General features: G+C 35.0%; 1 protein-coding gene and 1 non-coding gene across 7 annotated transcripts in view; one reads left to right on the top strand and one right to left on the bottom strand.

Moving 5' to 3' along the window:
* The window catches only part of LOC116427851 (uncharacterized), a 130,064-nt gene that overhangs the window by 28,615 nt on the left and 73,564 nt on the right, over nucleotides 1-27,885 (top strand). For 2 of the 6 annotated variants that reach the window (XM_076370793.1, XM_076370795.1), the window contains exons 2-3: nucleotides 11,414-11,785; nucleotides 18,718-18,863. In XM_076370793.1, the coding sequence (XP_076226908.1) occupies nucleotides 18,719-18,863 (145 nt within the window). In that variant the 5' untranslated portion in view covers nucleotides 11,414-11,785; nucleotide 18,718. Of the gene's footprint in view, nucleotides 1-11,362; nucleotides 11,786-18,717; nucleotides 18,864-27,885 lie in introns of all 6 variants that reach the window. The other 4 variants (XM_076370797.1, XM_076370792.1, XM_076370796.1 and 1 more) reach the window with 3 other exon arrangements.
* TRNAE-CUC (transfer RNA glutamic acid (anticodon CUC)) lies at nucleotides 20,772-20,843 on the bottom strand. Its single transcript has one exon. It is a non-coding gene; the product is annotated as a tRNA-Glu (tRNA).

The raw sequence follows: 27,885 nt of genomic DNA, 5'->3' as shown, positions 1-27,885 counted from the left end.
ACCGATACGGAACAAACGAGTGCGCGAACGCGGAAAACACAGAAAGGCGGCGAACACAGGAGTGAAAGGTGAAATTAAAATAATTTAAAGTCGTCTGGAAATGTTTCATTCCCAGCGTTTCCATAATTCACGAATGAGCGATTTGCGAATTTCGAACGTTCGAAATAAATTCGACGGGACTTTTGCACTCGCTTCGTAAGGGCTTGTGCACAAGAGCGACGCGATCCCACGGCGGTTTTACAGATATGTATCACATATATAAAGAAAATTTCACCTTACACAATATACACAATTTAAAAAAAACGTAATACATATATTTGTCATTCTTGTCACGATCCGTTGCCGTTTTGTCAATTGCGCGGTGTCATGTCGCTCGTGTGCATAGGCCCTAAAATCGCGATTTCATGGAAAATACATTGCGTTGCTTGTTGTCGTTCACCTGAATTGATTGAACGATAAGTAGTAAATTAATCGTGTCATTAGTTAAACATCTGTTTAACACGGCCGAACAGTTAATTCGATGATTTTATTCGGTCAATAATGAGTCGGTTCTCCTTTCGATTTCACGCGAGTGAATTCGCAAAAAAATATGTTCACGCCCTTTGTCACGCTGTGCTGGTCCCATGTCTCCTAGTAACGGGGCGTGGACTTATTTACACGGTGCTAATTAATACGGGACAAATTAGTACGGCTCAGTTGGCCGAATATGTAGCGTTTTATCAAGCGACGTAGCCGATAAACGGCAACGACGTCTGTTCACGGTTTAACGGCCGTTTAATAACGCGGAAAATTCATTTTTGTAGCACTCGGACTTTTGTCGGCCGCGTTCGAACGGTAATTAGACCAATCAGTAGAGTTTCTGTTTCACGAACACGCAGGGTCAATTAATGTCTACTCGATGAATTCTATGAAGCGAAAAATTAGGGAGAATTAATGCGGCCAGGTATTATCGACTTTGATTTGAAAGTTTGAATATGGTACGAAGTGAATTACAATGATAATGTTACATTACCGTTGTATATATTATTATCAAATTTCTTTGATGACCTTCCCCTAAAATTTCAATGAATTTTACTGAATTTTTCCTAAGAAGTTTTGTCTAGGCTTTTCACGAAAAAAATGATCATAAACAGTTCGTATATTTTTCTCTGTTTTCTGTGCGTGTAAAATGTTTACCTGGTTATTGAGAATATACCAGTAGCCTAATTAATATTGATACACGAATACGTATCCTAATTTTCAATTTTTAAACCTCGTATTTCCCAGATCTAAATGAACGAACGTCGATTCCTCTAGGAACAATAGAATGAAGTATGCTATAAATGTCCGTAAACCTAGTGTTAGAAATGGAATATTACACGGTTCAGGTCAAAGGGTATTATTCTGAATGAGGCTGTTCTATAACGTCAATTGTTCGGCAGTCCCTGTAGGCGACGAAAATATTTTTCCTTTCCCGTGGTTGTAATGTATTCGGTGGTACCTTCGATCGCCCGATTATTTCTAAGGAATAATGCCTCGAGCTTTGGTGGAACTTTATCCGGCTTCGTTTACAAATATGTTGTCGTCGTCGACGACGACGATGACGACGGCGGCCTTCCTCGTCAAATTCTTTTCCTGAAACATTCGGGTGACGGTACATGTATAATGGAACCGCAAAAACTAAATCGTCCAGCTAACGTTTAATGCAGACCGATTTATTCCCGCCGCAACGTTGCATCAATTACCGCGAACACGGTGTTCTTTGTTCTTTTGAATGGACTCCCTTTCTTTATTAATAGATGTCTTCTTCCGACGTCGGTTCTAGTTAATATTTCGCAGATTATTATGAACGTCTCAAATTTGTTTTATCTTATAAGTTTTAAAGGTACGAGAATTACTTTTTTGAATAATTTGTGCTCGGTGGAAATAATTGATTATAGTTTTTTCCTTTATAGAAACTTATTATTTTTATTATCTTCTGTATTTTATTTAACACGTTGAATGCCATAGCGGTCATCAACTAATAATACAATTCAATCGAGTGATTTAATATTATATTTTTTCCATTTTATGTATTTTGTTGTACGAAATCGTGCGATATGCAACATATATGTTGAAACTGGAAGTGAGACATAGAATACAAATTTATTAAATTCTGATATTATTGGAATCAGTTTCCTTAAATCTCTTAATTTAAAGAAGATATCGATTTTCGTAACATAGCTGATTTGATTGATTGAATAATACCAATGGATATTATCAGAAAATTGTTTGTAAAACGCATAGGAGAATGCGTTTGAAAATCAGTCAAAAATCTTAACACTAAAAATACCGAGCAGTTGAATTGACTTTTTAAAATTTCTTTATAGAAACTTCAAGAGTGCATCTATTGAGACTTTAATTGATTTATAGTTCAGTTTACGTATTGTTAAATCAATTTCTTTAATAATTTCTCGAAGAAACATATGTTGTCTTTTTAATAATTGCAAACTGAAGAACATTTGACTGAAGTCATTTTGACCCGCCTGGTAGTTTTAGTGTTAATTTCATATAACCAACTCTCCAACATGTCGATAGTCACTCCTCAAATGTTTCTTCACCCTTTATATTTTTCAGCAAACAAGGATCAATTGCCGAGCAGTTTTCGCGGCGCGATTCTGTTCGCTCGTTTCCAAATCAAACATGAGCTATTCTAGAATTCTGCAAGCTCAAAAAACGTGCGGGTAATAAGCTCTGCCGCGAAATATTAAAAATTTTCCTCTCGCGAATGTGAGTTTACATGAAGACGTGTGTTCAAAGTTCTTAATTTCGTCAGATCCGAATTTTTTTGCGAACAGACAAACATGATGTTAGTTTCCATTTGACTGCAGTTCCTTTTTTTCAAACTGATACGAATTGAACGAAATCAAGACTTATGGAGATTGTTTGTGAAAAACATACGAAAAAAATTTGCTTGAGAAAAATATTTCAACGTTAATAATTTATTCGGAAAAAGAAGAATTTTATACTTATTCTATATGCAACATTTACTTCGAACGTTAATCTCTTTCCCTACGATTTATGTTTCAACTGAGACCGGTACAACTACTTTGTTATTAATAATTTACTGAAAACAGAGAAAAATTCTAGGCATATCTTATATCCACGTTTGCCCTAAAGTGTAATAATTGATAACAGAAGAATAATATTTAATTGAATTAACAAGACCTTGGTAATGTTTATGTTAGCTAAATTTTATTTAAAATCTTCGCTATGAGACTTACGCATTATTGTCAGGCAAGGGATTAACCACTGATAATAGAAAAAAAATGATTCATTCATATTTAAGGAAAGTAAATAATATTTAGACTTGTCGAATTCAGTTTAAAACTTCCATCTCGAGCCTGACACGATATTATAGGGTAAGAGATTAAAGTTAAACTAAAATCAAATGTACTCTTATGTATCAGTATCCGTGAAGAGGTTAATTTAATCGAGTTCCGTCGGGTCAGACGGAACTTTCTGCTTCCTTTCTTTCCTCTTTTTTGCATTTTTTGACGCTGGTCCACGGTTCCTAGAAAAGGTTGCATTCTAGGGAATAATTGCGTGCTCGCATTCGCGCGACTCCACGCCCCACGGTCATCCCCCTATTTTCCCGCCGTTCGTTTCTCTCTTACCTTTTTTTTCTTTCTCTCTCTCTTTCTCTCTTCTGTCGACTTTCTACACTTCCGCTGTTCACGAACCACCGTAAGAAGAGGTGCGCGGGCGCCTGCCGCTTTAGCGTTCCGCTAACGAGCAACGACCGCGGAAGTGCTGAAACGACGCTTGGAAATTTCAGTATGCAGCCAGCTTCGAGTTAAACGCCCCGGCAAGCGTCACCTTTATTCTCTATTGCGCGGTTCATTTATATAATTAGATACGGATAAACGATCCCCGTTCGTCTCGCGACTGCTCGGAAACTCATTTATATACTGGGTGGCACGTACCGAAGCGGACAAGGCGATAAAAAGATAAACGCTAGGGATCCTGTAACCTGGTAATAATTACTGTAGAATAATTTTGTGATGATTTCTATATATATTGTTACATAATTTGTATATGATCGATATTCTTTGATAATTTATGTTGTTTCTAATTAAGTTTCACGAAGGGGTTGTCTGCGAGGCGATTTATCGAAAAAAGTTATCGCACAACTGTAGCACACCATGTAAATTAAATTTCATTATTTGTTCAACACGAATTAAACAACACGAAAGTATTTATTAATTCAATCTTAGTTAATGAGGCGTATTAATTAAAGAACGAAATTACATGCGAATTTTCGATTTCATTTTTCTTTAATTATCTTTGTAAGCTGTAAACACAAAAAATCTATGATTCATTAATTATGCACATTTGTATAAGTAATTAAATTAATTAGTTACACGTTCGTTAGGACACTCGACGGAAAAACCGTTCACATGACCGCGATCTTATACTTGAAAGACGAGAAATTGAAATGTAAGATCAACGATAGCGGGCACCGTGTTGAAATCGGTTTCACGCCCGACGGAAAGAATTAATTTACGCGATGCATCCTTATATTTTGCCGGGCCGGTACTCGTTTGCACCGTAAAATTGAAATGAACGAGACGGTACGAAGCCATTTCTCATACGTTCCGTAGTGCAGCGGAACTGGTATAATTATCGACCCTTCGTATAATTCAGAGGTCCTTAATCTTCCGGTGGCGATTCTTCAACCCCCGTCGTTAACCGGGTCCATTGAGGAACGCGGTATATGACTTAACGTGATCACTAAACGAGATCGGAAGATATTTTTCTCATTTTGAAGGTAACGACTAATACAGGACAACCGGAGGAAAAATTATATACCGACTACTGGAATTTTGTTAATTAAAGAAAGTGCAGTTCACCGTGTGCCTTGAAATACGTGGTATCGATGAAGCTGATTTTTGATTTTTCTTGGGAGCTTCGTCTCCGAGGAAACTCAAAACGATCATTAGACTATAGACAGATTTTATGAAAATACGTATCTTTATCCACTTACTTCTGGAAACTGGAATCGAATTCTTCCGTTCTATTAAGAGCTTCGTTACATTCCAATTAAAAGAAAGAATTCTTTGAATGCATATCATTACTAGAGTCCACCTGTGAATGAAAGGAAAAACTTTATTAACCATCAAACTTTCAATTCTATTGTACGAGAGGAAAATTTGATGTTTAATGATCACTTTTGCTTTACGAACTGGTAGTTCCATATTTCATTTCAGTTTCAAAAATTCTGTAACAGTGCTCTGATATTATTTTAAATTAAAAGTGAATAATGATTAAGTTGATAATAAATCACTGCTCTGTTCGCACAGAAAGACGTTACGAAATTTTTAAGTGAAGACATTGATATTTATTTCAATCGAATTAAAAAACTTAACGTCTATGATTCTGTTACAGCAATAAACGATCTTAAGTATTTAAGTCTCGATGAAGTGATTATCAGCGTTTAATTTGAAGAGGATTTCTGTGGGAAAAAAGCTCCGCCGTCGTCCATCTTTCTTAAAATTGAATCGCGCCGTCCATCCCCTATCGTGGAAGTTATTATTTGCACTTGACTCGGCAGCAGGCAAGTTTCGATTAAGGATTACCAAGCCAAGTCTGTTTTACTTCCGAATAGGTTTCTTATACCATTCCTATTTGTTATCTAGTTTGTAGCTGGTGGAACGGTCAGACGGAGATTTTAAACCGTTCCCCATGCTACATTCATCAAAGATTTAGGTTAACTTCGCGCGCATTCATGAAGTTTTTCACCGGCTCCTTTATCTTCCGATAACAGTTCTCACAGTTTCTTTAGTTCCACCCCTTTCATTCATCTCTAGTTAGTTACTTCGTACAAGTGAAAACAATTACTACGAATTAGAGAGATCTTTCTTAAGAGTTCTTTACTAAAAAAGCTAGTTCCTATTTAGTCGATTAAGTTACATTTCTGTTCAACGAAGGATTGACGCACATGTACATCTTTCCAAATATTAAGATATTGTACATTGATACCGTGTAATTGCAGAAGTTTTAATCTATCGTTTAATTGCTAGTCCTAATACAAATCCAAAATAAAATTAAAGAACAATATCCCTCCTCCTTTTTGATAAACAAATTTCGGTTTGGTAGATGTTTAAAAATATATCAATATAAATTAAAAAAGTGAAATTTACAATGAGTGAACAGACAGATTTACTATACAGTGAATAAATTACTACTTTTTACAATAATAAATTATTTGAAATCCATACAATCAATCTAATGCAATCGAACTACAATTAAAGACGTCTAAACTTATCAACAGTGAAACTAACTTATTTCTAACTTCCTATAAAAGTTCCTAGAATTAATTAAAGATAAACCAAATCATTTAATACTTTCAAACCTAATAAATAGATAATTTAATTATTCTAACAATAAGAGATTAATATATACATTTTCTTCTCTTCTAGTATTTAATTTCAAAAATAAAATATGAATCGTTCGTTTCGAACGGCGCGACACTTCTAACGTTGAACAATCAATCCACCATGTTCGGCTATCGAGCAGTAGGTGCCAATTGAACGGCAGTCCGGGCAATAATCATGTTTTCCCTGGAAAAAGTAAAATCAATATCGTCCGCGTGACGCGATACGTCTGCCGGTTTCCTGAAGCTTTTCCGGCAGAGAAAAAAAGGAAGCAAATTTCACGGAGGCGTGCGTTGTTTCTTTTCTCGTGCGTGATCGCGTCGCAATGGCGTCATTCGATTGGATAGAGAAAAGAGGATACGCCGAGGAGAGATACGAGTTGCGGCGCGGAGCAGGAACAGCTCGGGTTGACAGAAACGGGCATCGACATACGGCGGAGGATGTTGCTTTATACCAGTAATACGTCGTTTATCTTGCGGTCTATATCCGTCCCTTGCCTCTTACGGACGTTCCGAGTCTATCCTGCCCTCTTTTTTTTTCCTTTTCCCTCTACTCGTTCTCCCAGATACCACTTGCGCCACCGTCCGGGCAATAGATAGTTCCATTTTCCCTCTTCGCACTTTCGTAGGTGTTGGATATCGGGAATCGAACGAGAATCATGGCGCGCTCGTGCAACTTGACTTTTCCAGTTGCAATAAATGTTGCAACTACTAGTTTCATACTACTAATACGATTCATTTCCAAGAATGCTGAGACATTTATTTTCTCGAGTTTATTGTTGCTGCGCGGTTAGGTTTGAAAGTGAAAGTTTGATGATAGGAAATTATTGTTTTACTACGATTTTTTCACTATGTGCGATGAATAATATTGATTTTTGTTACATTAAGGTGGGATTCTTAAATACAAGAGACTTGTTATATGGCAAAGGGTTAGTATTTTGTAGATGGGAATTTTTTTTAATTTTGAGAGTAATTTATATGATAGAGTATTATACAGAGTGTCCAAAAATGTTGAGATTAAATTTGTATTACATATTACTGGGTCAAATAGATGAAAAAGTTCATATAAACTTATGTCCGAAAATGCTTTATTGGAAAGACATAAGTCTAGGAAACATTTGGTCGTACAAGACACATTTACTTTACGATTTCATTTATACGATTGCAGTTAATAATGTATACGTTTTCTGAATTATGCGATTTGCATTTTGTGTATTCCAGATGTTTCCTAGACGATAGAACGACTGATAGTAAAGGTTTTGAGGCCATAGGTAATGTAACAAATAACTCACTGAAGATAATAATTTTGCCCATAACTCTATGAATGCTTATATTTTTCCAATAAAGCAATTTTTGGACATAAGTTTATATGAACTTTGGTCCTAACCTTTTTGGACACCCTGTATAGTGAAGTCTTAAATATTAGAAAAGCAGAAATTTCATATATTAACCTCTTATTATTTGAGTAATTAAATTATCCATTTGCAGCTTTCGATTTTAAATATCAAAGTTCGAAATCGCCATTATGGCGACGTTCGTCCGCAAAAGGTTAATTTCTCTGATATTTCTTCTGTCAATTGAGGGTCTTTTAAACCATCGATTTTGAGAGATTGCAAAATATTTGGTGTACCGTGGAATAATTAAATGATTGACTTTTTAAGTGGGTTTATTGTTTGTCTCTGCGAAAATCAAGTGTTCATTTTAATTTAAAAATATCCTCATCATTCTTCTTTGAAATTGTACTGTGTTTGTCTAAAGCCGGGATCGATGGAATCATTGGAATTTTCTCGAAAATTGGAATGAAAGGAAGTGTTTGTTAACATAATATTGTTATTATCAAAGAAAAAAGATAATGAATTAGCTACTGGTACTGTTGATAATATGAAATGTTGCTTGACACGTTGGATTACATGGACAGCAATAACCGTAGATATACTGAAGTCGTGTAGGCTATTGCGTTCTTTGATTGGGCGAATTACGCTCAGCAGGTCCTGCGAGTAAAAACACGTGAAAGACATGCAACAGCTGGTAAACGAGTATGACGTTTCCTTTATTCAGTTCTTATGCTTGCACGAATGGCAGCATGCCATTCTCCGTTTGGTTTTATTGCTGCGCGGGAGCGAGTATTGTAGATTCACAGCTGTGATGCTGTCGGACATTAGAATGAGGAATTTTAGAATTTCTTGTAAAAAATTATTAACTATAAAAAATCCTTAGGACTACTAACCCTTTGTATTCCAGAGACGCTTCTCGATCACCAATTGATTTGATACAGCAAAATTGTAATGTTTGATATTTAATATAAAACTTTGTCTATTGCATCAATATGTAAAATATTGAAACAAAATAATTTTGTTTCTCAATTTATGTCCGATTTCTCGTCAAGTTATATTCAGAAAATGTCATCTGTATCTCATTAAAAAATGTTCAGTATTTCCAGTGAAACACTTCTGGAGTACAGAGGTTTAATATTATATAAGAATATATAAATGTTAATATAAATATTATATATAAAATATACAAATATTAATATAATAGATTATATATTTAACAAATGGATCATAATTAAAAAATTGCATATTTCAGTCGGCGAATTGAATATTCAAAGATCGTCGACCTGACAAAAATTTGTTGAACATTCGAATAACTTCGAAATTAATATAATCATTTCAAGTTCATTTCAAGTGAAATTTTCAACGAGAAATTCTAATCTGGAAAATGGAAGCGTCATTCTACTCAGAATAAATTTGTCAAGGAAAGGGCTGAAATCAATTTAACCCAGTCAGTTTTAACTGGACGTTAAACCGACATCAATGTCTAAGCGAATCAGAAATACGAGATCGTCGAACGCCGGTGAAATAATGTCAAGTGGCTTAACAAGATGTCGATCGAAGTCGCACATTTTCCTTCGAATTGCTCGAGGTAAGCCGCGTTTCCTGGCAGCCATTAACAAATCCAGTAAAATTGTTGTTCTGCCTGGTTTAATTTCAGGCTCGTATCCTGTAAAAATTATTCAATCGCAATGGCAAAAATGAAGCTGTCTTCGGTTGAAAAAGCGAGCTCGAACTTCCGGCAGTAAAACTTGAAAAGCTTCGTTAATTTTCTACTTTCATTGGCGAAATTGGTATAAACAATTTTAATTCCGCTAATTACTATCTGTAATCACCTATTAAGCTTTCCTTACGTTTTATTGCACTGTTTATACTCCATTCTACTGGTTATAGAGCACACTTTTATGTAAATTTGAATTTTCATGGACAAAAGTGAGAGATAAATTAGAATTTCATTTACAATTTATTTGATTCTTAATATAGTCAATATAGTTGTGCGATGATAATTAGTAAATTAAACACTGGTATAATTACTTATAGTAATAAGGAATAAATAAATAAAAAATAAGTTTGTTTATGTATCAAATATTTTTTAACAAAAATTACACTTTTCATAGAATAAAGCTAGAAATAAAAAATGCTTCGGAAAATTATAGGCGTTAATTGATTGATAATGGAAATATATTCTTCAAAATTCGTATTCCGCTGTTGCCACTTCTGATATCGAGTGCATCCCCGTCTCGAATGAAATGCAAGCGATCCCCCGCGGAAATTTCCTCCGAGCTGGCTGCACCTAATCGCTGATCAATGTCGATACTGTCTTCTGCACTTAAACGTCCTCCTTTCCGCTATATTACTGCCTTTGCAACTAATGGCTCGCATCCATTCTGTCTCAAGGGACTGGAATCCCTGACCTTTCCGATGCATTGTATCCGTAGAATCAATTGAAGTATCCTCGATTTGCCCTTTTGCTCCCCTTTTCCTCCACGGCAAACTAGATAAATCAGTTTGAATTCTTGTTGAACTGTTGCACGTAAAACACCTGATTTCATTAATACTAGACTTACGGAACGCGTCCATATGACGCGCATTGGATCCTACAGACATTATTTGCTAAATATTTACGTTGTTTTTGATTCATGCAATCACATAAATATGTATCCTAATTGTCCACCGTTAGATTTCTAAGTTTCAAAATCTAAATAAACGGACATCAAGTTTCCTAGAAACAATAGAATAAATGTCTGAATAAAATGGCACAGTACGCAAATAATCGGGAACATTTAAATTTCTATTTATAGATCCTCGTTAATACTGAATTTTACGCGTCGAAATAAAATTCTCGCTAACAGCTTTTTCGAAATTTATTTTTATTCGGAAGAATTACCATATTCTGAAATTTATAAATTCATGAATCAATATGAATGTCTCGATGGAAAAATTAAATTTGCGATATACAAATCGTTAATGAATTAGTATTGATTACAAATGTGTTGCGAGGGCCGAGTTTCCAGAAGCCAGAGCTGGCCCGAGATTCGCCGGTATGTCATTGATAATGATTTCAATTACGGTGCATTACATCCGGTATAAAAGTGCCATCCGTAACTGCCGAAATCACAATACACGGCGCACGAATAGCCTATTATGACACTGATGGTATTAACGATTCACGCATAACTTGGTATTGATAACCTTCACGGAAAATCCAATTATGATTCGATTTGCAGTTCGACGTATCAGTTGGCCGCCGGACCATCTCGAACCGCGAGAATTTCTGTGGCTGTTACGAGCGATCAATTAAAGAAAAATAAATCTGAAATGGAACTGCAATCGAACGCAGATATATTCTCGCTTTCCATAAATCGGTAAAAATAAAAATAAAACGTAAAATTATATTTTATCATCGTAAACCACGAACGTTAAATAAAAAGAAGATAATCGTAATAATTAAGTACAATTAATACTAAATCATTTTAGTTAAACGTTACGTTATCTTCCACTGGGTATCGATACAATGATCATTACTATGATATTAATTACTGGTGCAGTATCAGTATTATTATTATTATTATTATTATTATTATTATCGGTGAACGTTAATTTGTTAGATTAATGGATTGCTACGTTCGAATTTAAGATCGATCGTGTTATAACTGCAGTTTTTATGAAAATGAATCAAATTTGTCAGATTTAATCGGAGCTTCATATTAATGCTACGTGTGAAATGACACTGCGGATGACGAGGTTAGTGATCTAAGAATTCGAAAAATCCTGTTGGATCAAGGTCGTGAAGTTTCCTGCGTGGGTGACAAAGCGCTTGCGTGCGCCAGCTGTGTATATGTGTGTAATGGTGGAGAAAGTTGTACGCGCACGATGCAGCTGATGACCTTGAACTCCCTGCTGATGTTCGACCTCGTGTTCCTGTTTTTCTTGTTCCTCGTCGGGGTCTCCTGCCTCGTGTATTATCTGCCCGGTACCCGAGTGAATGATTTCGCACCGCATGAAATCATTACGGCGAGAACGCCGCCGCGTTTCGACGCACCAATCGACAATGTTTAAGGTAAGACAATCATCGATTTTATGTCTCTATTACCTTCGAATTTATAAAAGGAAGAAATCATTGGATAAAAGTACAATACATTGTATTATATTACATAAGGTAAGCCAGACGTCGATTTTATGTTTCTATTACCTTTGAATTTATGAAAGACAGAAATCATTAGAAAAGAAAATAATACATTGAATTGTAATTGCATTAAGTCAATCATCAATTTTATGTCCTTATCACCATCGAATTCGTAAAAGGAAGAAATCGTTGGAAATGAGAGAACGACATTTTATTCTAATTATATAAAATGTATCAAACATCGATTTTATGTCTTTATTACCTTCGAATTTAGAGAAAGGGGACACGTATGTATCTTGCTTATTTTTGTATTACACTGTATTAGAAAGAGTTGGAAAAGTGTATACATACGAAAGATTATCTGATTTATCTTTATTTTCTTATTACAACAGGCTTAATGATTTACAAAGCAAATTTGTTATAAATATTATTCATATATTTGCAATAAAATGACAGAAAATCAAAAATTTCCAAAATATTCCACGTATGATATTAATGCCAAAGAAATGATTATCTTTCCCAAACAAAAGTGCAATGAAATGCATGTGAAGTGTATGCACCTTTTAATGAAATTCCTATTCACAAAAACAACCTTACATCCTTCAATCTTCGAAGTATTTACTGCTTTCAACTGAACCCCATCATTCCTCAGAAATGAAAAATCCCTAACCAGCGAGGAAACGTTTTAATTCAAAACGAATTTGTAAGTCATTTAATTGAAACGCATTGAATTAATTCCCTCACTCAAGTAACCGCGAATTACCATGAATGCTCTGTGATCGCGGCGGGCGTAACACTCGATCCTTAACGTTTATTCCTTCCTCGCTCGTTTTTTCATTCGACCGATCGCGCATCGTGTGAAATGACGAGTAGGCTCGTGACGAGTTTGCGTACACGCGGATTCCGCGGTAATTTCTCACATCGGATCGAACGGCCGACCTCGCGTCGGTGCACAACCAACGTGAAATTTAAATTCCTGGTGACTGACGCCCTCCGATGCGGAGGCCCGTTCCTCGGCTCCCGATTTAATGTGTGACCGAGCTTTTGCCGCTTCCCGGAATGCCAGGATTCCGACGATACTAATATCGTTACTTCCGCTAGTCCAGCCAAGGCCGGTATTTTTTTGAACGAATAATCGCACGGACGCGAGGACAGCTTGTGTGACACTGAAACCAGCGATGCAGATATCGTGAAGACTGTAACGATTTTAATTTTCATTCGGAACCCTGACATTTAACGATAGTCGACGGATAACTAACGAGGAATGGTATCGCACCCGAAAATTAAAAAAATTATGGAACTGTGCGTGTAAGTCAAGCCTTATACATTGCAAATATTTCTACATTTCAAATTTCACTTTAAAGGGGTGAAACCGCTCTTTGAAAAAAATGCAAATTTCTTTTCCGTGGATTATCTTGAGAACGGTAAAAAATGGTGAAATATAGGTTAAACAAAAAACACGTTGCTGTTTCACGTCTATAAAACAGTAGAATGAAATTTTTCAAACAGTTATCTTATTTTCAGAATTTTGAAAAATTTTATAGACGTTACTATAAAATATTTTACTATTTTATAGAAGTGAAACAGCAAAGTGTTTTTTGTTTAACCTGTTTTTCGCCATTTCTTACCGTTCTCAAGATAATTCGCGGAAAGAAATTTGCATTTCTTCAAGGGGTGATATCACCCGATCAAAGTAAAATTCTACACCAAAGAAATTATAATTTGTTAGACTTGACTTACTGTATTTACACACATAGTTTCATAATTATTTCAATTTCCGGGTTTGATACCTTTGTTTGTAAATGTTAATTAATTTATTTATATATCCGTAAAACAGATATATTGATATTAAATGTGTTGTTAGTAATCATTTTCAAAACAGTTTTTTTTTTAAATGGGAAAAAATTTAATTGTCGACTTAATGAATGTTGGAAAAATGAATGTGTGAATTAATTTCACCGCGTGGAGATTAAATTGAATGTGTCCTTGCCTCGTGAACACCCAGTTTTAAACGCGTGGCAAACATCAATTAGGCCGATCGAATAATTTATGATCTTCCTGAAACTGTGGGACGGGAATGTATATGAACTGCACCGGATATACCTGAATCGATTTGCATCAAATCCAAGTAGAATTTTCATTCGACGCGCTGATTGACGTGCCGACAAGAAGATTTCATCTGTTTAACTAGCTTATCGGTTCTGACCAAGTTAACAAGTAATTAAGGACGATTGAACGATGTGTGGTCGAATATTGTTGTTAATATAATCATTACATACACCTTCCATTCCATCGAATTGTTTTTTATAATAGTACATGTTAATATTTTTACATTTAATGTAAATATAAAGTACAATTATTGATATTACAAAATTAAAGTTAAGTGACCTACAATTAGCAATATTATTAAATTAAAGTAAGGTAAAGTAAAATAAAATATACTTGGTAATATTGTAAAATTAAATTACAATTAAGATTATTTGATGATATTTACTGCTCCATTTAATTCTGACTTTTCGTAATTGATCCATCAAATTACAGTGTTATAATAGCTCCAAACTTTTTGGGTGTAATTCTACGAAATTTACAGTTAATTCCCGAAGATGTTTTACAGTACTCTAACCGTTCGCTCCTGAAATTGAAATGTAGCCTCCGGGAGACATATAGTGCGACACTTAAAGTTTGGTACGAACTTTTAAGAATCGAGGCAGTTCCGAAATACTAAAAACAGCTTCCCCTGCGAAACTTCCTCGATTTAATCCTAACGTCTTGATCTAATTTTGAACTGTCTCACTTCTTCGAGTCGTTCGATATTCGCCAAGAGGAAGACGAATTTGATTAAATCTTTCTAGTGGATCTGCTTCTTGCTCGAGAACCGAAGATTTAATTACACGCATTTACTTGATGCCATCGAATCGGATATCGCTTAAAATGGTATCGACGGAGAAATCGTTCGATAAACATTCGATTTGAAATATCTTTTCAGGAACAATTCAATAATTTTCATAAAAATTTGCATTACAGAAACTACTTCACTGTAGAATCATCGAGATGTTTATCCATACGAAAAGCTTACAGTACCAAGTGAAATATAAATTTTTATATGTAGTTTAATTGAAAGTAAACACGGGTAATCCTCTTTTTCGAATGTTTCCAGCTTTCCATTCGTGAAAGAGGCTTGAAACTTGATACTAAATATTTCGCCTGAGTAATCCATTAAATACTTTGTTACAGCTTGAATTTCATTTTGCTTGCTCTTATTCGATCACGCTTTTTTCTTCTTTTCTTATTGAATTATTAAAAAACAATAATTTTATGTTAACTCGATTAAACATCAAAACAACATTTTTATCAACCCAATATGTATAAAAAATATTTCATGTAACTTCAATTTCTTCAATTTTATTCGTAGGAAATTAAATTTGTGTATTTATTTTTATGGCGGTTCAGTAATGATTTAATAATTAGCTGTTCTTCACGTTAATTTTCGTTTCGTTCGCACGTGATGTGTCATAGGTAATACCCTTCGTTGTAACCTTTCTTATGTCTCCTAAGTTTTTAATAACTTTCGGTAACGCAATATTGAGTGGGTGTGTTGGGAAAAATTAGAGCAACGGAACGTCCGGTCATTCGATTACGATCGCAGGTAGATATTCTACGGGGAAGTCACGTAGCATCGTTTGATTCGGAACCCGATGAAATTTCGCGGAATTAGACGAGGCACTCGGGCGCAGCCATTAACGGATTGTCCTCTAATTAAACGGCCTTCCTTGTCGATCGTTCGGGAACGATTATGTCACCCGTCTTCGCCTGTGAACTATCACCTATATCGATTAAAGTAACATTAACTTCGCGTGTCCTTTATTTTATTTAGAGAGGCTTGAAAGAATTTATTAAAATTTTAGTAATTACTCGGTAAAATGAACAAACATAAATACTCATTATACAAGTACTTCAACGAAAAAGGTTAACTTATAATCATAATTAGTATTAATATTCTTACGCAGGAAATAATGTTTTCAATTAATATGAATTAAAATCGTGAATATATACAATATTAATGAATAACTGGAACATTTCAGTTACACATGTTATGTTATTTTATTAATATTGAAATAAAATTCGCATGGTGTGAAATTTTGTTTATGGTGGTCTTTAAAATTTAAACTTTGATTCGTACATTGTCTATGAAACGAATAATTTAATTTCCAGTTAGAGGAATCTCTTAATTACGATTTGAATAATGAGGACCATGTTGAATTAGAGACTGATCCCCTTATCAAGAATCATCGTAGTCATAATTGAATGAATCTTCGGGCATCGTTGCTGGTTGCATTCGTAATGAGTTGAAAATGAGACGAACATTGAGGTTAATGGAACGGACGTTACCACATGGATACATGTTTTGCGATATTCATTTCGTTGTAGCAGCGTAAGTGGTGTATAGGGTGTTCCACAATTAGTGTTGCAAAAAAACAGTTATTCTAAACTACGACTAATCATAGAACTTATAATTAATGTAACCTAAACATTATCTCAGTTTTGATACGAATTTATAGACAAAATAAGAATGTTATTATTGAATTAACAAACTAGTAGTGTTAACGAAATGAATAAATTGTTAATCGTTCTTAAAGTTTCAACGACAAATTACAAACAATAATAGCAACTATCTTACAAATAAAAATACTAAATTATTCGATTTTAGTCACAATCGTTGTTTATAGTTTGTCTTCAATCTTTTTACAAATGAAATTTGATAAAGTACATTTGTATACAATAAATAGTTTTGAAAGGACAGACATTCATGATGACGAAACTAAAAAATTAGTTCTCGAGAGAATATTTGGAACAGGGACTAATACTTCCCAGAAGTTTCCTCGATCCCCCGGTCGAGAGAAATTACTTCTGATGTAAGCGCTTTGACGAGCGTTCTGCAAATACTAGACCCGAAGTTCCCTAGAACGAGACCGAACGATAACTTTCTAGCATTTGCATTTAAAACGTACACATAAAGAATGATCGGTATCGGTTGAAATGTTCGGAATTAAAGTTCCCCCCGAACGCGGAACGCTGAGGTTAGATCGCAAATTTAGTTCGGAGCCAATCGCCTTTATGAATTAGTTACTTTATGTTTCACCATCATTAGATAATCCATGAATTAATAACGTATAAATTAGTAAATGTATGATCGTATTGTGATCATAAATTATAATACGTACAATCTCTATCATTGATATTTTTCTAATAATTAATACTTAGAAAACCTTTCACATAATTATTTCCTGGTTTTCTGTATAGATACTTACTAAATACTCTAACTGCATGGTATTATATATTTTTATTACTTTTTTACACTTTAAAGAATCATAATTTTCGTCTTCTTAGAAACCAGAAATCACAACTTGACACTGGAAATTAACTTTTTGCGTAGAATGTTTTCTTTTTTATTTTCTATTTCAAATGAATCAATATAGATGAACAATTTGTCTCAACGGTCATAGTTAAGATTATTCTTCCGAGTCTCGTTGAAAAATCGGCAAGTCGCGATTGAATTAATTAAGGAGACGCGTTTAACGGTTGCACGGTTTCCGGAACGAAATGGAGCGGAACCAACACGTTGGACAAAAGAGATCGAAATAATCGATGGTGTATGCCCAACAAGCCCGATGCATCCAATATGCACGCCCCGGTCTGTTTGCGTTTGCTTGTTCTCGGCCGGCTTGCGCGACACGTTGCATCGCCTCAATCTTGTTTCACCGGAGCCAGCCCCCAGTGTTCCGCGGACTTGTTTCGCGGCAGACTCTAACGTATTGTTCGCGGATGAACAATCAATGAAGAACATAAAAGCCTAGGCGCGTTTCGTCTGTGAATGGAATCACGTAACGTGCACGAATTCTCAATTAAAAAATTATAAGGACGAAGACATAAGTTCAAGAAAGGTTTACCTCGTTATAGTAACCTTTTCCCTCTCAATAAGATTTTGATATCGAAACTTTCAACTGAAAAATATCAGAAAGTAAATTTAAACGTTCAAGAAAGTTTTTTCAAGTTGCTGCAATTTTTTCTCTATCAATCAGATTTTTATATTAAAATTTACAATTAAAAAATTACGAAAAGAAAGATACGAATGTTTCAAAATGATTTTGAATATTATAGATATTTTTTCACTCTCATTAATGAAGGTTTTATATTTTATTATAAGGGATTCACCATTAACAACAAATTCTATATCAATTTTCTTCGATAAAATAATTAAGGACAATAATAAATTTCGATAGAACTGGTGGAGTATTTACAAACAACTTAAGTATATTATCTGCAAGATTTATGAAACCCGAAGTGGTTGTGAACATTTTGTAACGCTGAGAGGGAACGGAGTAATTAGCGGGACTTTCATAGGAAGGACAGAGCATTAATTAATGCGGCATCGTTGTAGGGTACAGCGGTAAAAGAAGCGAAACTATAGGTATCAATTGTATACTACTCCTTTAATCAGTATCAGCGTTCTCATTTTCTGTAGTTTATCCGCTTTGAAATATTAATAATACAGTGGCCAATTAAACCAGTATTTAATCTCTACAAGATTCGATGTGGTTTCAACGTTTCTTTGAAATGTAAGTGTTTAATACGGAACATTCGTTCTTCTCGCACATAATTAATACCTAAATAAATCAATGATTTGTCTACTATTTTGCTCAGGAAGATATTAAACATACTCTTGAATTATTTATTTAAGAAAGTGAAACAAGAATCAGGAATTGTATACCTACTTTTTAAGTGTATACTTTTTAGGTGGAATAAATATTCTTTAATTATTACCTTTTATAAATATTCTTTAATTATTACTCGAAATTTCTTTGCAGGATGCAAACCGACCCAAACGCAGGACTTGGTCTTGCTGTTGTGGCAGGGGATGTCCTTGCTCTGCGAGGAACGGGACTAGCCGCTGCCGAAACATGGGCCCTCCTGTGCCAGGCTGCCCAGGCCCTCCAGGACCTCTTCCTCTCGAGTAAGAATTTTTCTTATTTTTTAAATAATCTTTTGACTTCAGTATTTACTTGAGACTCTTTCATTCGCGATTGTAATTTTATCCACCTTTATTTTGAGAAAGTCAAACGAATAATTATAGAAAATTCTGCATGTATTTATGCAGACTGTATGTATATATATTGTCACACCTTAATCACGCGTATTATATTTTATCTTTTATTTATGAAAAAATACAAAAAAAGGAACATTTGTTAATACAAATGCAGTGATTCAACCCGAAAATCTGTTATTTTTATGTCATATAATAGTAATGTATACTTTCATTGCGACTGACCGTAACTTTCTGTATATTTCGGTTTCATTAAAAACTTCCCGGAAAGTGGCAGTGTCCATAAAAAAAAAGTTACGAGAACTACAACTGTGACGCACGAAATTAATTTTGCCGGTGCTCTAACAGTAGATGTTTAATCAGCAACCGTGAAAGGATTCTTAATCTGCGTAACTTCATTTATTTCGTATATCCCGTTGGAAAATCCGTCGGCATAGTGGTTTTGCGCGTACGTAGTAGTTACATCGTTACATATTCATGGCGAATGAAGAAGTTCAGATATAGTATTTTATTAAATCCCCTGAAAATCATTGTTTATGGAATTTCTTTCTTATTTTTATCAATTTAAGGAAACGGTCAGTACGTCTGTATTCATAAGATAAATTTCTTAGAAACCATTGTTCACTAAATTTTCACCATTTTTTACCATTTTTACCATTTGGGGAAAACTGTATTCACATCTCAACGATCAATCTTACAAACCATTATTCATCAAATAATTGTCATTTTTTCCATTTCGGGGCAATAACAATAGATCCGAATTCACCGTGAAACAACAATTATTCATATCTCTATCCGACGTGACTAACGATCCTCTAAATACCGGGGAATTCCGAACTTCACCGTTAACTTTGGCCGACTGCTTTAGATTCCATCATGTTGCCAATTACAAACGCTAATAGAATCTCCACGGTGGTAGGAGAATACAAAGCGACCGGCTTTAAGGAACGTCACAAGGTACAATGGAACTTCGAACGGTGAATCAGACGGATTTGCATGCATCTCCGCCGGCAAGCAGGCATTTCCGGCGTTCTCGCATACCTAGTATAGACGCCGGCTATCATTAGAGTAGATAAATATCTGTTAGACGCGCGATGATGGCGCGACGAGTAGGGAATGCTAATCGTGGGATGTCTGGTGACACTAAACGCCGCGAGATGAGTGGCTGGCGCGGCGTATCACGGAGACTTGAAACGCTGGGGCAGATCGATAGCATTAAATCTCAGGACAAAGGCTATTCAGGCCGGTGTTAAATCGCACGATCGCAGCCGATTACGGTTCGCGCCGTCGAATCCGGAAGTTAAACGTTGGCTGGTCGCCGTTAAATATTCAATAATCACAGGGCGTGGAGAAACGTGACCGTCAAGGTACCGTTGAATCTGCACCCGTTGCCTCTTGATTCATTCCGCTTCGAGAGCTGAATACTTTCTAATACTGTTTCCTCAGCATGGGGTCAAAGTTTGCATTACCACGCATTCTCCGCATTTAATACTCGATTTCCAAGGTGTTGCAACGTATTTCAGTTTAACGAAATAACCTTTATTTTAATTATTTTCCACCTTTGATTATGTGCCGTGAAATAATAAAGTAGAAGAATTGAAGATTGTTAAGAAACCTAGTTAAATTATAAAAATAAATAATGCAATAGCAATATGTAAAGATTATTTAACCGTATTCTCCAAATTTTAGTACTTGCGATACACTTTTTTTTTATTTTTTCTGATTTTTGGGGAGTATTTTTATAAAAAAGATGTATGAGTTGAAAAAGTAACAGTTAGTGTTAAACTAATACTTTATAGAGAAACGAAAAAATTTATTTTCCGGTACCGGGAATCGAACCCGAGCCTCCTGGGTGAGAGCCAGGTATCCTAGCCACTAGACCATACCGGAGATATTGTACGTTTCAGACGATTTAGAAGAAGCTGCAATCATTCATCTAATATACAATTACTAAGATAAATATATTATAAAAAATTCTACTTCTTATTTTCATTTTTTCAAAGTGTAGGACCCAGAGGAATGGAGTAACGATTTCGCATTAAAACTGTTAACTTAACTTTCAATACTGTATTTTAAACGTCCCTAAATTTTTAAATAAATCACATCTAGCCATACTATTCAATAATAAATGAAACTACTAAAATTACCTTGCACTATCTTGACTCTCCAATAACAACCAACACTATATCCAAAATATTAAAAAATGAGCTCCTGAAATAAGTAGTCACAAAATGAGTAAAATGATCCATTCTTGATGTTTCCTTTTTGCAATTATTAAAAAAATAACAGAAGTTCCTTTGAGAAATTATTAAAGAAATTGATCTACCAATACGCAAACTGAATTAAGTAAATCAACTGAAATCTCGATAGATGCATTCTTGGAGTTTCTATAGAGAAATTTCAAAAATTTAATTTAATATCTCGGCAGATTTAGTGTTAACATTGAACTTGAAATCTTCCCTCTAATTCTTCCAAACCTTGATATCGAAGGACCCATCCAGATCACCAAGCTTCATGGGCCAACACGAGTGCTCCAATTGTTTCGGTTTTACGAGCAGTCGTTGAACCCCGCCAACGATTAACATACAAGGGAATTCCGTGTGTCGTGCAGTGGAAAAAGTCGAAAGTGGCCGTTACACGTGCTCCGGGTCCGCGACCGTATTTCCCAGTGGCCGTGCCGGGGCAGTGGTGCGAGAGATTACACGCGTTACTCGCATACGATTCGCCCGCGCGGTTCTTAACTCGCACGCGCGGGTTAATAGGCGTGTTTACAATGTCGGCAATTCAACCTCTCCCACTCCTATGGCTCCCTTGAAATTGCGGAACGGGGCATCCTGCATGCGAATGCGATGCAGACGTTCGCATAGCATGAGTCACGGGCGTCGTCGTATAACGAGAGCTACCTGCTGAATACGGGAGCCCTCGAGCCACGAATGCCGGAGATTTGTCCTTGCATCCCAACCGGCTCGCACGTGGAACGTCTTGATCCGTGGATCGAACCAGTTTCAAAACGCCCTCATGTTTACTCCGGATTCCTACCGGTTTTCCTGTGAATACCGGCAGCGGACATCTTGATTGCTATTCTTAACGCGCGACCGTAGTGATTTTTTTGTAAATTCGAGCTTTGGAATGAAAGGTTTTTCACAGATATCTCTTGGGTTAATTCTTCTTTAGTTGGATCTAAAATTAGTTTGTATTAGAGGATTGAAGTGATTTCTTTTTTAATTCGAGCTTTGGGACGGAAGACTTTTTATGGATAAGTCTTGGGTTAATTCTTCTTTAGTTGGAGCTAAATTAGTTTGTATTAGAGCTTCACGTAGATAATTTGTAAGTTAATCTTTATTTCGTTGCAGCTAAAACTATTTTATATTGAAGGTTTAGACCAGTAGTATCTTTTTAGATTGATATTTTAAAATGATAGGTTTCTTGTAAATATCTTTTAGATCAAATCTTAAGATACGAAAAATTAAAGTTAATTTCTAATTAAAATTAAAAATTGACGTTAAAATTATTTCGATCGATTCCATTGGTTGACTAAAAAATTAGTAGAGAACAGTTACATATCTTCCAAAAGAAAGTTTTTACAGTTTTAAATGTAAGTTCAGACTTTGAATGTAATTAAATATAATCTTTAAAAAAGACCAATCGAAGATACGCTTCAAGTTAGTCCGCCAGTTCGTTAGTTCATTTAAACTTCAAAGCTATTTCGAATGTTTCGAACATGTAAAAACGCGGCATACTTTCATTGAAGCATTCTCAGTTTGATACAATACTCAAACGATAGTTCATACAATAAACAGATTACGAGGAAACATGGATACCAGTTGTCGAATGCTTGAAGCATTTCCCGAAGTCATGTGGTATGAGATACTATTCGCCGCAGCTCACAGACAGGATTCACCGTCGAATAAAACTCTGTCCCCGTCCTACGCGGGAATTCCTCGAATTAGACGCATTCAGGAATTCCGCATTCGCGAAGTTCCGCCGGGTACGAGCGTTAACAGAGAGTGATATGCAAGTACGACTTTAATAAAGTCCCTGGCACAATACGGTCGTCGAGGCGTTACCATCTGACGCATCGTAAATATGGTCTCTTATGAAAACCACGCACCGACACGATTTTTTTAGAAATCTCTTTCTCCGCGCCGCCATTCTCCCCGCCGAGAATAGACCAGCAAGCTCGCCGCGGCTAAATAATCATCAAAGTGCAATGTTACTTTGAGCGTCACTGATTCCTGACACGTTTAACTTCTGAATGTTATTGTTCATAAGTGATGTTCATTTACAAAGAGACCTAAGAAAGAATACATGTAGAGTTGTTCTCTTAAATTGTTATTCCAAGGGTTCTCAATTGAAAGCCAGTTCCTAAGCTCTGAATATTTACAAATGTTACAGTTTCACAAGTTATAGTACCTTATATATTTTATTTCATCGAAAATATAATATTTATACCGACATTATCCACTCATCTTCATTTATTTACAACACACTACAACACTATATTCAATAATCTTAGATCAATCAAATATTGTCTAACAAACCAATATTTATTACAACAAAAACTTTACACACTCCAATGCCCTGATCAAAAAAATAATTTCTTTAAAACCAAAATTCTCACAATCAACAATCTTTTCTAGCCATATATGTATGTCATCAATTATCGTTCGACGATATCAATTATCACTAATAATCAGTAACGCTATCATTAGTATATAATTAATCCAAGAACGTTTTACAAAAGCTTCTCTCGAGAACTCAGAAGTCGTAGTTTATCGTACTTCCGGGTCATTTAATTAGCGTAGACAGAAACGCGGAGCATCAATCGCAAAAGAGGGTGTAACGGATAGTGTCCCCTTTCTCTCGCCATCCTCGGAGCGTCTGCTTCTCTTGCGCGTCGTCAGTCAATCCTGAGGCGTGGATACACAATCGTAGAAACGTCGAAAACCCAGCAATAACCTGGTCCCGTGCACACAGGCAGAACATAGTTTGTGCACCCCGTGTGCAGAGTACGTGTCTACCCCGTGTCCTGATGCCCATTACAGAGTACTTTGTAAACAGCCACGAGGATCGTGGGGCAGGTACGCCGGCGAGATCAAGCTGCTCGATACGAATGAAAAGGGAGCAACCTCGTAATCCCAACATATGAGGTGCTACCCTAGTAACCCGCGCCTCTCCCACGCTTTTCAAAACACGCGCGCTCCGGCCCTCGTGGGATTTACTATCCTCTTTCTGTCGCGGTTTGGCAAATGTTACCGTTTGATATTTTTAGCAGCGAAACGGTTTTTACTGCACCCTTCCCTCCACCAAGGTATTTTCAGATGTTCGCAGCGAAAATTTTGTGGATTGAACGAATTCGATGACAAGGGAATTTGTTTTTTTTTATCCAATTCTAAGTTGATCTGTGGGATAAGGATGAGTTTTGTTGAAGATTGTTTATATAGGAGAAAACGTGAAAGAATTATTTTTCAGGGTAATTATTCTGGATTTTTTTAATAAGTGATTTTTTTATAATTCTATAATTTCTCTAATTGATATTTGTCCAAGATTTTTCCAGTATTTGTGCGATTCAAGAGAAAATTGAGTCAATGGTTACATATTGATTTTTTAAATTTCCCTTTAAATGCAAAATCGAATCATTATAATAGAATGTATTTAACTTGATTAACACAGGTACAGCTTTAATCTAACAAATATGTGAAATACATAAATAGAATACTCTTGAAGTAACTCTTATTATTATTGAAATTATTGCGGTTATAATGAAATTTATATTAAATATAAAAAGTTCAAAGCCAATAAGACGTTTTAATGATAAAATCTTAAAAAATGCAAAACGTGGAGTTAATCGATTTGGTCAGTGAGCGGTTCATTTTAACTTGTAAAGTCAGATATTATATATATAGTATAATAATTTAGTCAAACATAAAAAATGCTTGATCTTTTCCTGTGAATGTTGAATGAGAATGCTTTAATGGAAAAGGTGAAAATAGGTGATTGTGATTTTGTGTAAATTAACGTTAACATTTTAACTACCACGTGAATTTTCCAAGAGTCGTGACAGTTCAGAAATACTGTGATTCGTTAAGTGAGTGTGCAATCGCGTGTTTCGTTAAGCTTCATAATCATTGATTCGCGAGGATAATCCTTTACGTGAAATGCGTGTGTAGGACGTACGAATCTAGGTGAAAAGCAATTTCAACGCGGTAATCCCGATAAATGAAGTTGACTCGAATGTGGTCATGTTTGTGTTTGCGCATCCCTCTGTTTGTGTCTTTCACAACGCATTTTCTCAATAATAATGTTACTATCGTTCTCGATGGTAATGTTCGTTATCAGTTGATCAATAATAAAACATTAGAATAAATTTCATTCTTCTTGAATAAAAATTATTTTCAACGTCCAACACGAACTCCATATAAGAAAAAAATATATATGCAATTCTCAACAGTACGAAGAAAAAGGATTAATTTTTCAAAAAGTTATATTGTCGAAGTAGTTATAGACTTCCAAAGATTGTCCATAATAAAAAAATGAAGAATACTCTTTAGCCCTAACTGTTCATAAAATACAAATCGATTCTGACGTCATTCGTTATGATGCATTTTAGCAGTTTGCTGGTGTTACCAAGCCCAAGTATCAATTTTTCACGTTTTCCAATAAATATCCTTTTCTCTTACGGCGTGGCTGCATGAAATATCGGATACACAAAGTGAATAAAGAACTTCGTGTGCAGCTTCGTGTTATCTCGATACACTTTATGTATGTATACGTGGCTCTTACCAGCCGACATAAATAAAACTATCAGAAACAGTGCATGCTGGTACAGCTGGGCGATAAATGATCGAATATTGGTCAATCATATTCTCGTTTATAATTAATGTTTAGTGTTGCACTTGAATATTTACGAAGACATTAGTTCATTAACCTGGTTGATTCTCCACGATTCAATTTTAGATTGGATGTTACTTTCATCGAATTAATATTCATGGTAATGTTTCATTGGATTGATTCTTTATTAGAGGAAAATGAATTATCAATTAATTATGATTTCATAATATTTGAAATACTCCAAGTATTTCGAACCTTTGTCCTACGAATTCTTTGATAAAGCAAGAGAATAGTCGACCATTTATTTCACATCAATTAGGTAGTTTGCAAAATTCGAATTTTACATGAAATAACAGTTTCTAATAGCCATTAAGAATGACAATATAGAAAATGGAATATAAATGATGTAATATAGATGGAAGTAAGTTTCGAGTCTTGAATTCTGCTTTCCCAGTTTTGTGCGACTGAAAAATAGGATGTAGAGCTCGTTAAGAGTCATCCGATAACTTTACGAGGACATCTTTTTACGATCTCGGTTATGATCTTCGCCTTGTGCCCGATATCAATGTCACTTTATAATATGCTGATGGGCGACGAAATACGTGATGAGAAATTCCGAGCGAAGTGAAATCAGTTTCGAAAAGAGACACGTACCATTGATGATTCCATTGATGCTCTCCAGCCTTCTATTTCTATTTCCGTTTTGTATTGGTTCCTCGTGAGTTTTGAAAACCTGAATACTATTGACTTAGTAAATAAACAACGAAACAGTTTCATCTTATAACAACTTGAACATGTTCATATTCAAAATGAATATATAATTTATTTAATGAAATGGCACCTAATAATTAATTTCTATATCTAATAAATTAATTCTGAAGAATTCATATTCTTAAAAACTTCGTATGAATGTTCCATATTTTGTTCAGTATCCTTGCTTTAAAGAATCATTCTCTGGTAAAATCAGTGAAAATTATTAATTACAAATTAAAATGTTTAATATTAGTTGCTATTAATAGCATCGTATTGAACGACCAGGAAATTAAACGTCTGATTCACATTGGATTTATCATTAAATTTAATGTCATATACTTGCGGTATCCTTTATTATTTGCAAACAAAATCATTCATTCTATTTTGATATTACATTAGATTGTCATGTTCAGTGGTTCGTACATTAATCCAAGTTCATTTCTCTCGTGTACGACGAGAATGTTAGTAAATATTTAACTTCTATAATTCTGTTGATTACGCGAAATAATTGAATAGCATTTGAGGGGAAAATTATTATTTATACAAAATGGTGTCTAGTTCTAAAGGTGTCATAACTCATATATTCATTTATTTCCTTTTATCTAAAAAAAACACTCAGTAACTAATACATTTAGCAGTAGAATTAAATTCAATAAGTTTTATCTATATGCCTGGGTTGTTTGAAATCTCTGTGTGCAGATTCAGAAACGCTTACGTCTAGGTTAGATCTAGGCTCATTCGGCGCATAACCCTCCTGTACCGCATTTATGTACGTCTTGTAAATCGTAAGCTGTCGTATCAATGTCACGGTCGTTTGGTCAGGTCTCCAATTTCACGATAGTAAGTCGGCAGTTAAACAACACATATCTACGTATACTTGACATTCGTTTGTACAGTAGAGCACAAAACTAAAATATAATACGAGATAACTTTATCTTCTATTTCACTAATATTATTAGCACATACTTATAATATAATTTATTAATCATATTACTAAGTTTATATTCTATTCCAATAGTATTGTTACCAATTTACAGTACAGTTCAGTGATATTTTTAGGAAATCGATTAAAAACTTTAGTATAATTATAAGTTAATATTTATTTTTCTAAAATTCTGTGTTTATCATTTCGTCAAACACTGGTTATTCCTATAATCAGTTTCAAACGAATAGTTGCTTACCAACCTTTCATATTTACACCATCCAATCCGATTCTCAGTTTTACTAAAATACTCGTCCAAGTCGTCGTGTCTCTGAATTTCAACTGAAACCCAAATTTTTCGAAGCTCGGTGACCGATATGCCCATAATGGAAGTCGGAATTCGCAACGATGCTCCCCGGCTTACTC

This window comes from Nomia melanderi, chromosome 9, assembly GCF_051020985.1.
Source record: "Nomia melanderi isolate GNS246 chromosome 9, iyNomMela1, whole genome shotgun sequence".
Lineage (NCBI taxonomy): Eukaryota > Metazoa > Arthropoda > Insecta > Hymenoptera > Halictidae > Nomia > Nomia melanderi.
The sequence above is the reverse complement of the archived record's forward strand: the minus strand, read 5'-3'. Positions and strand labels throughout refer to the sequence as shown.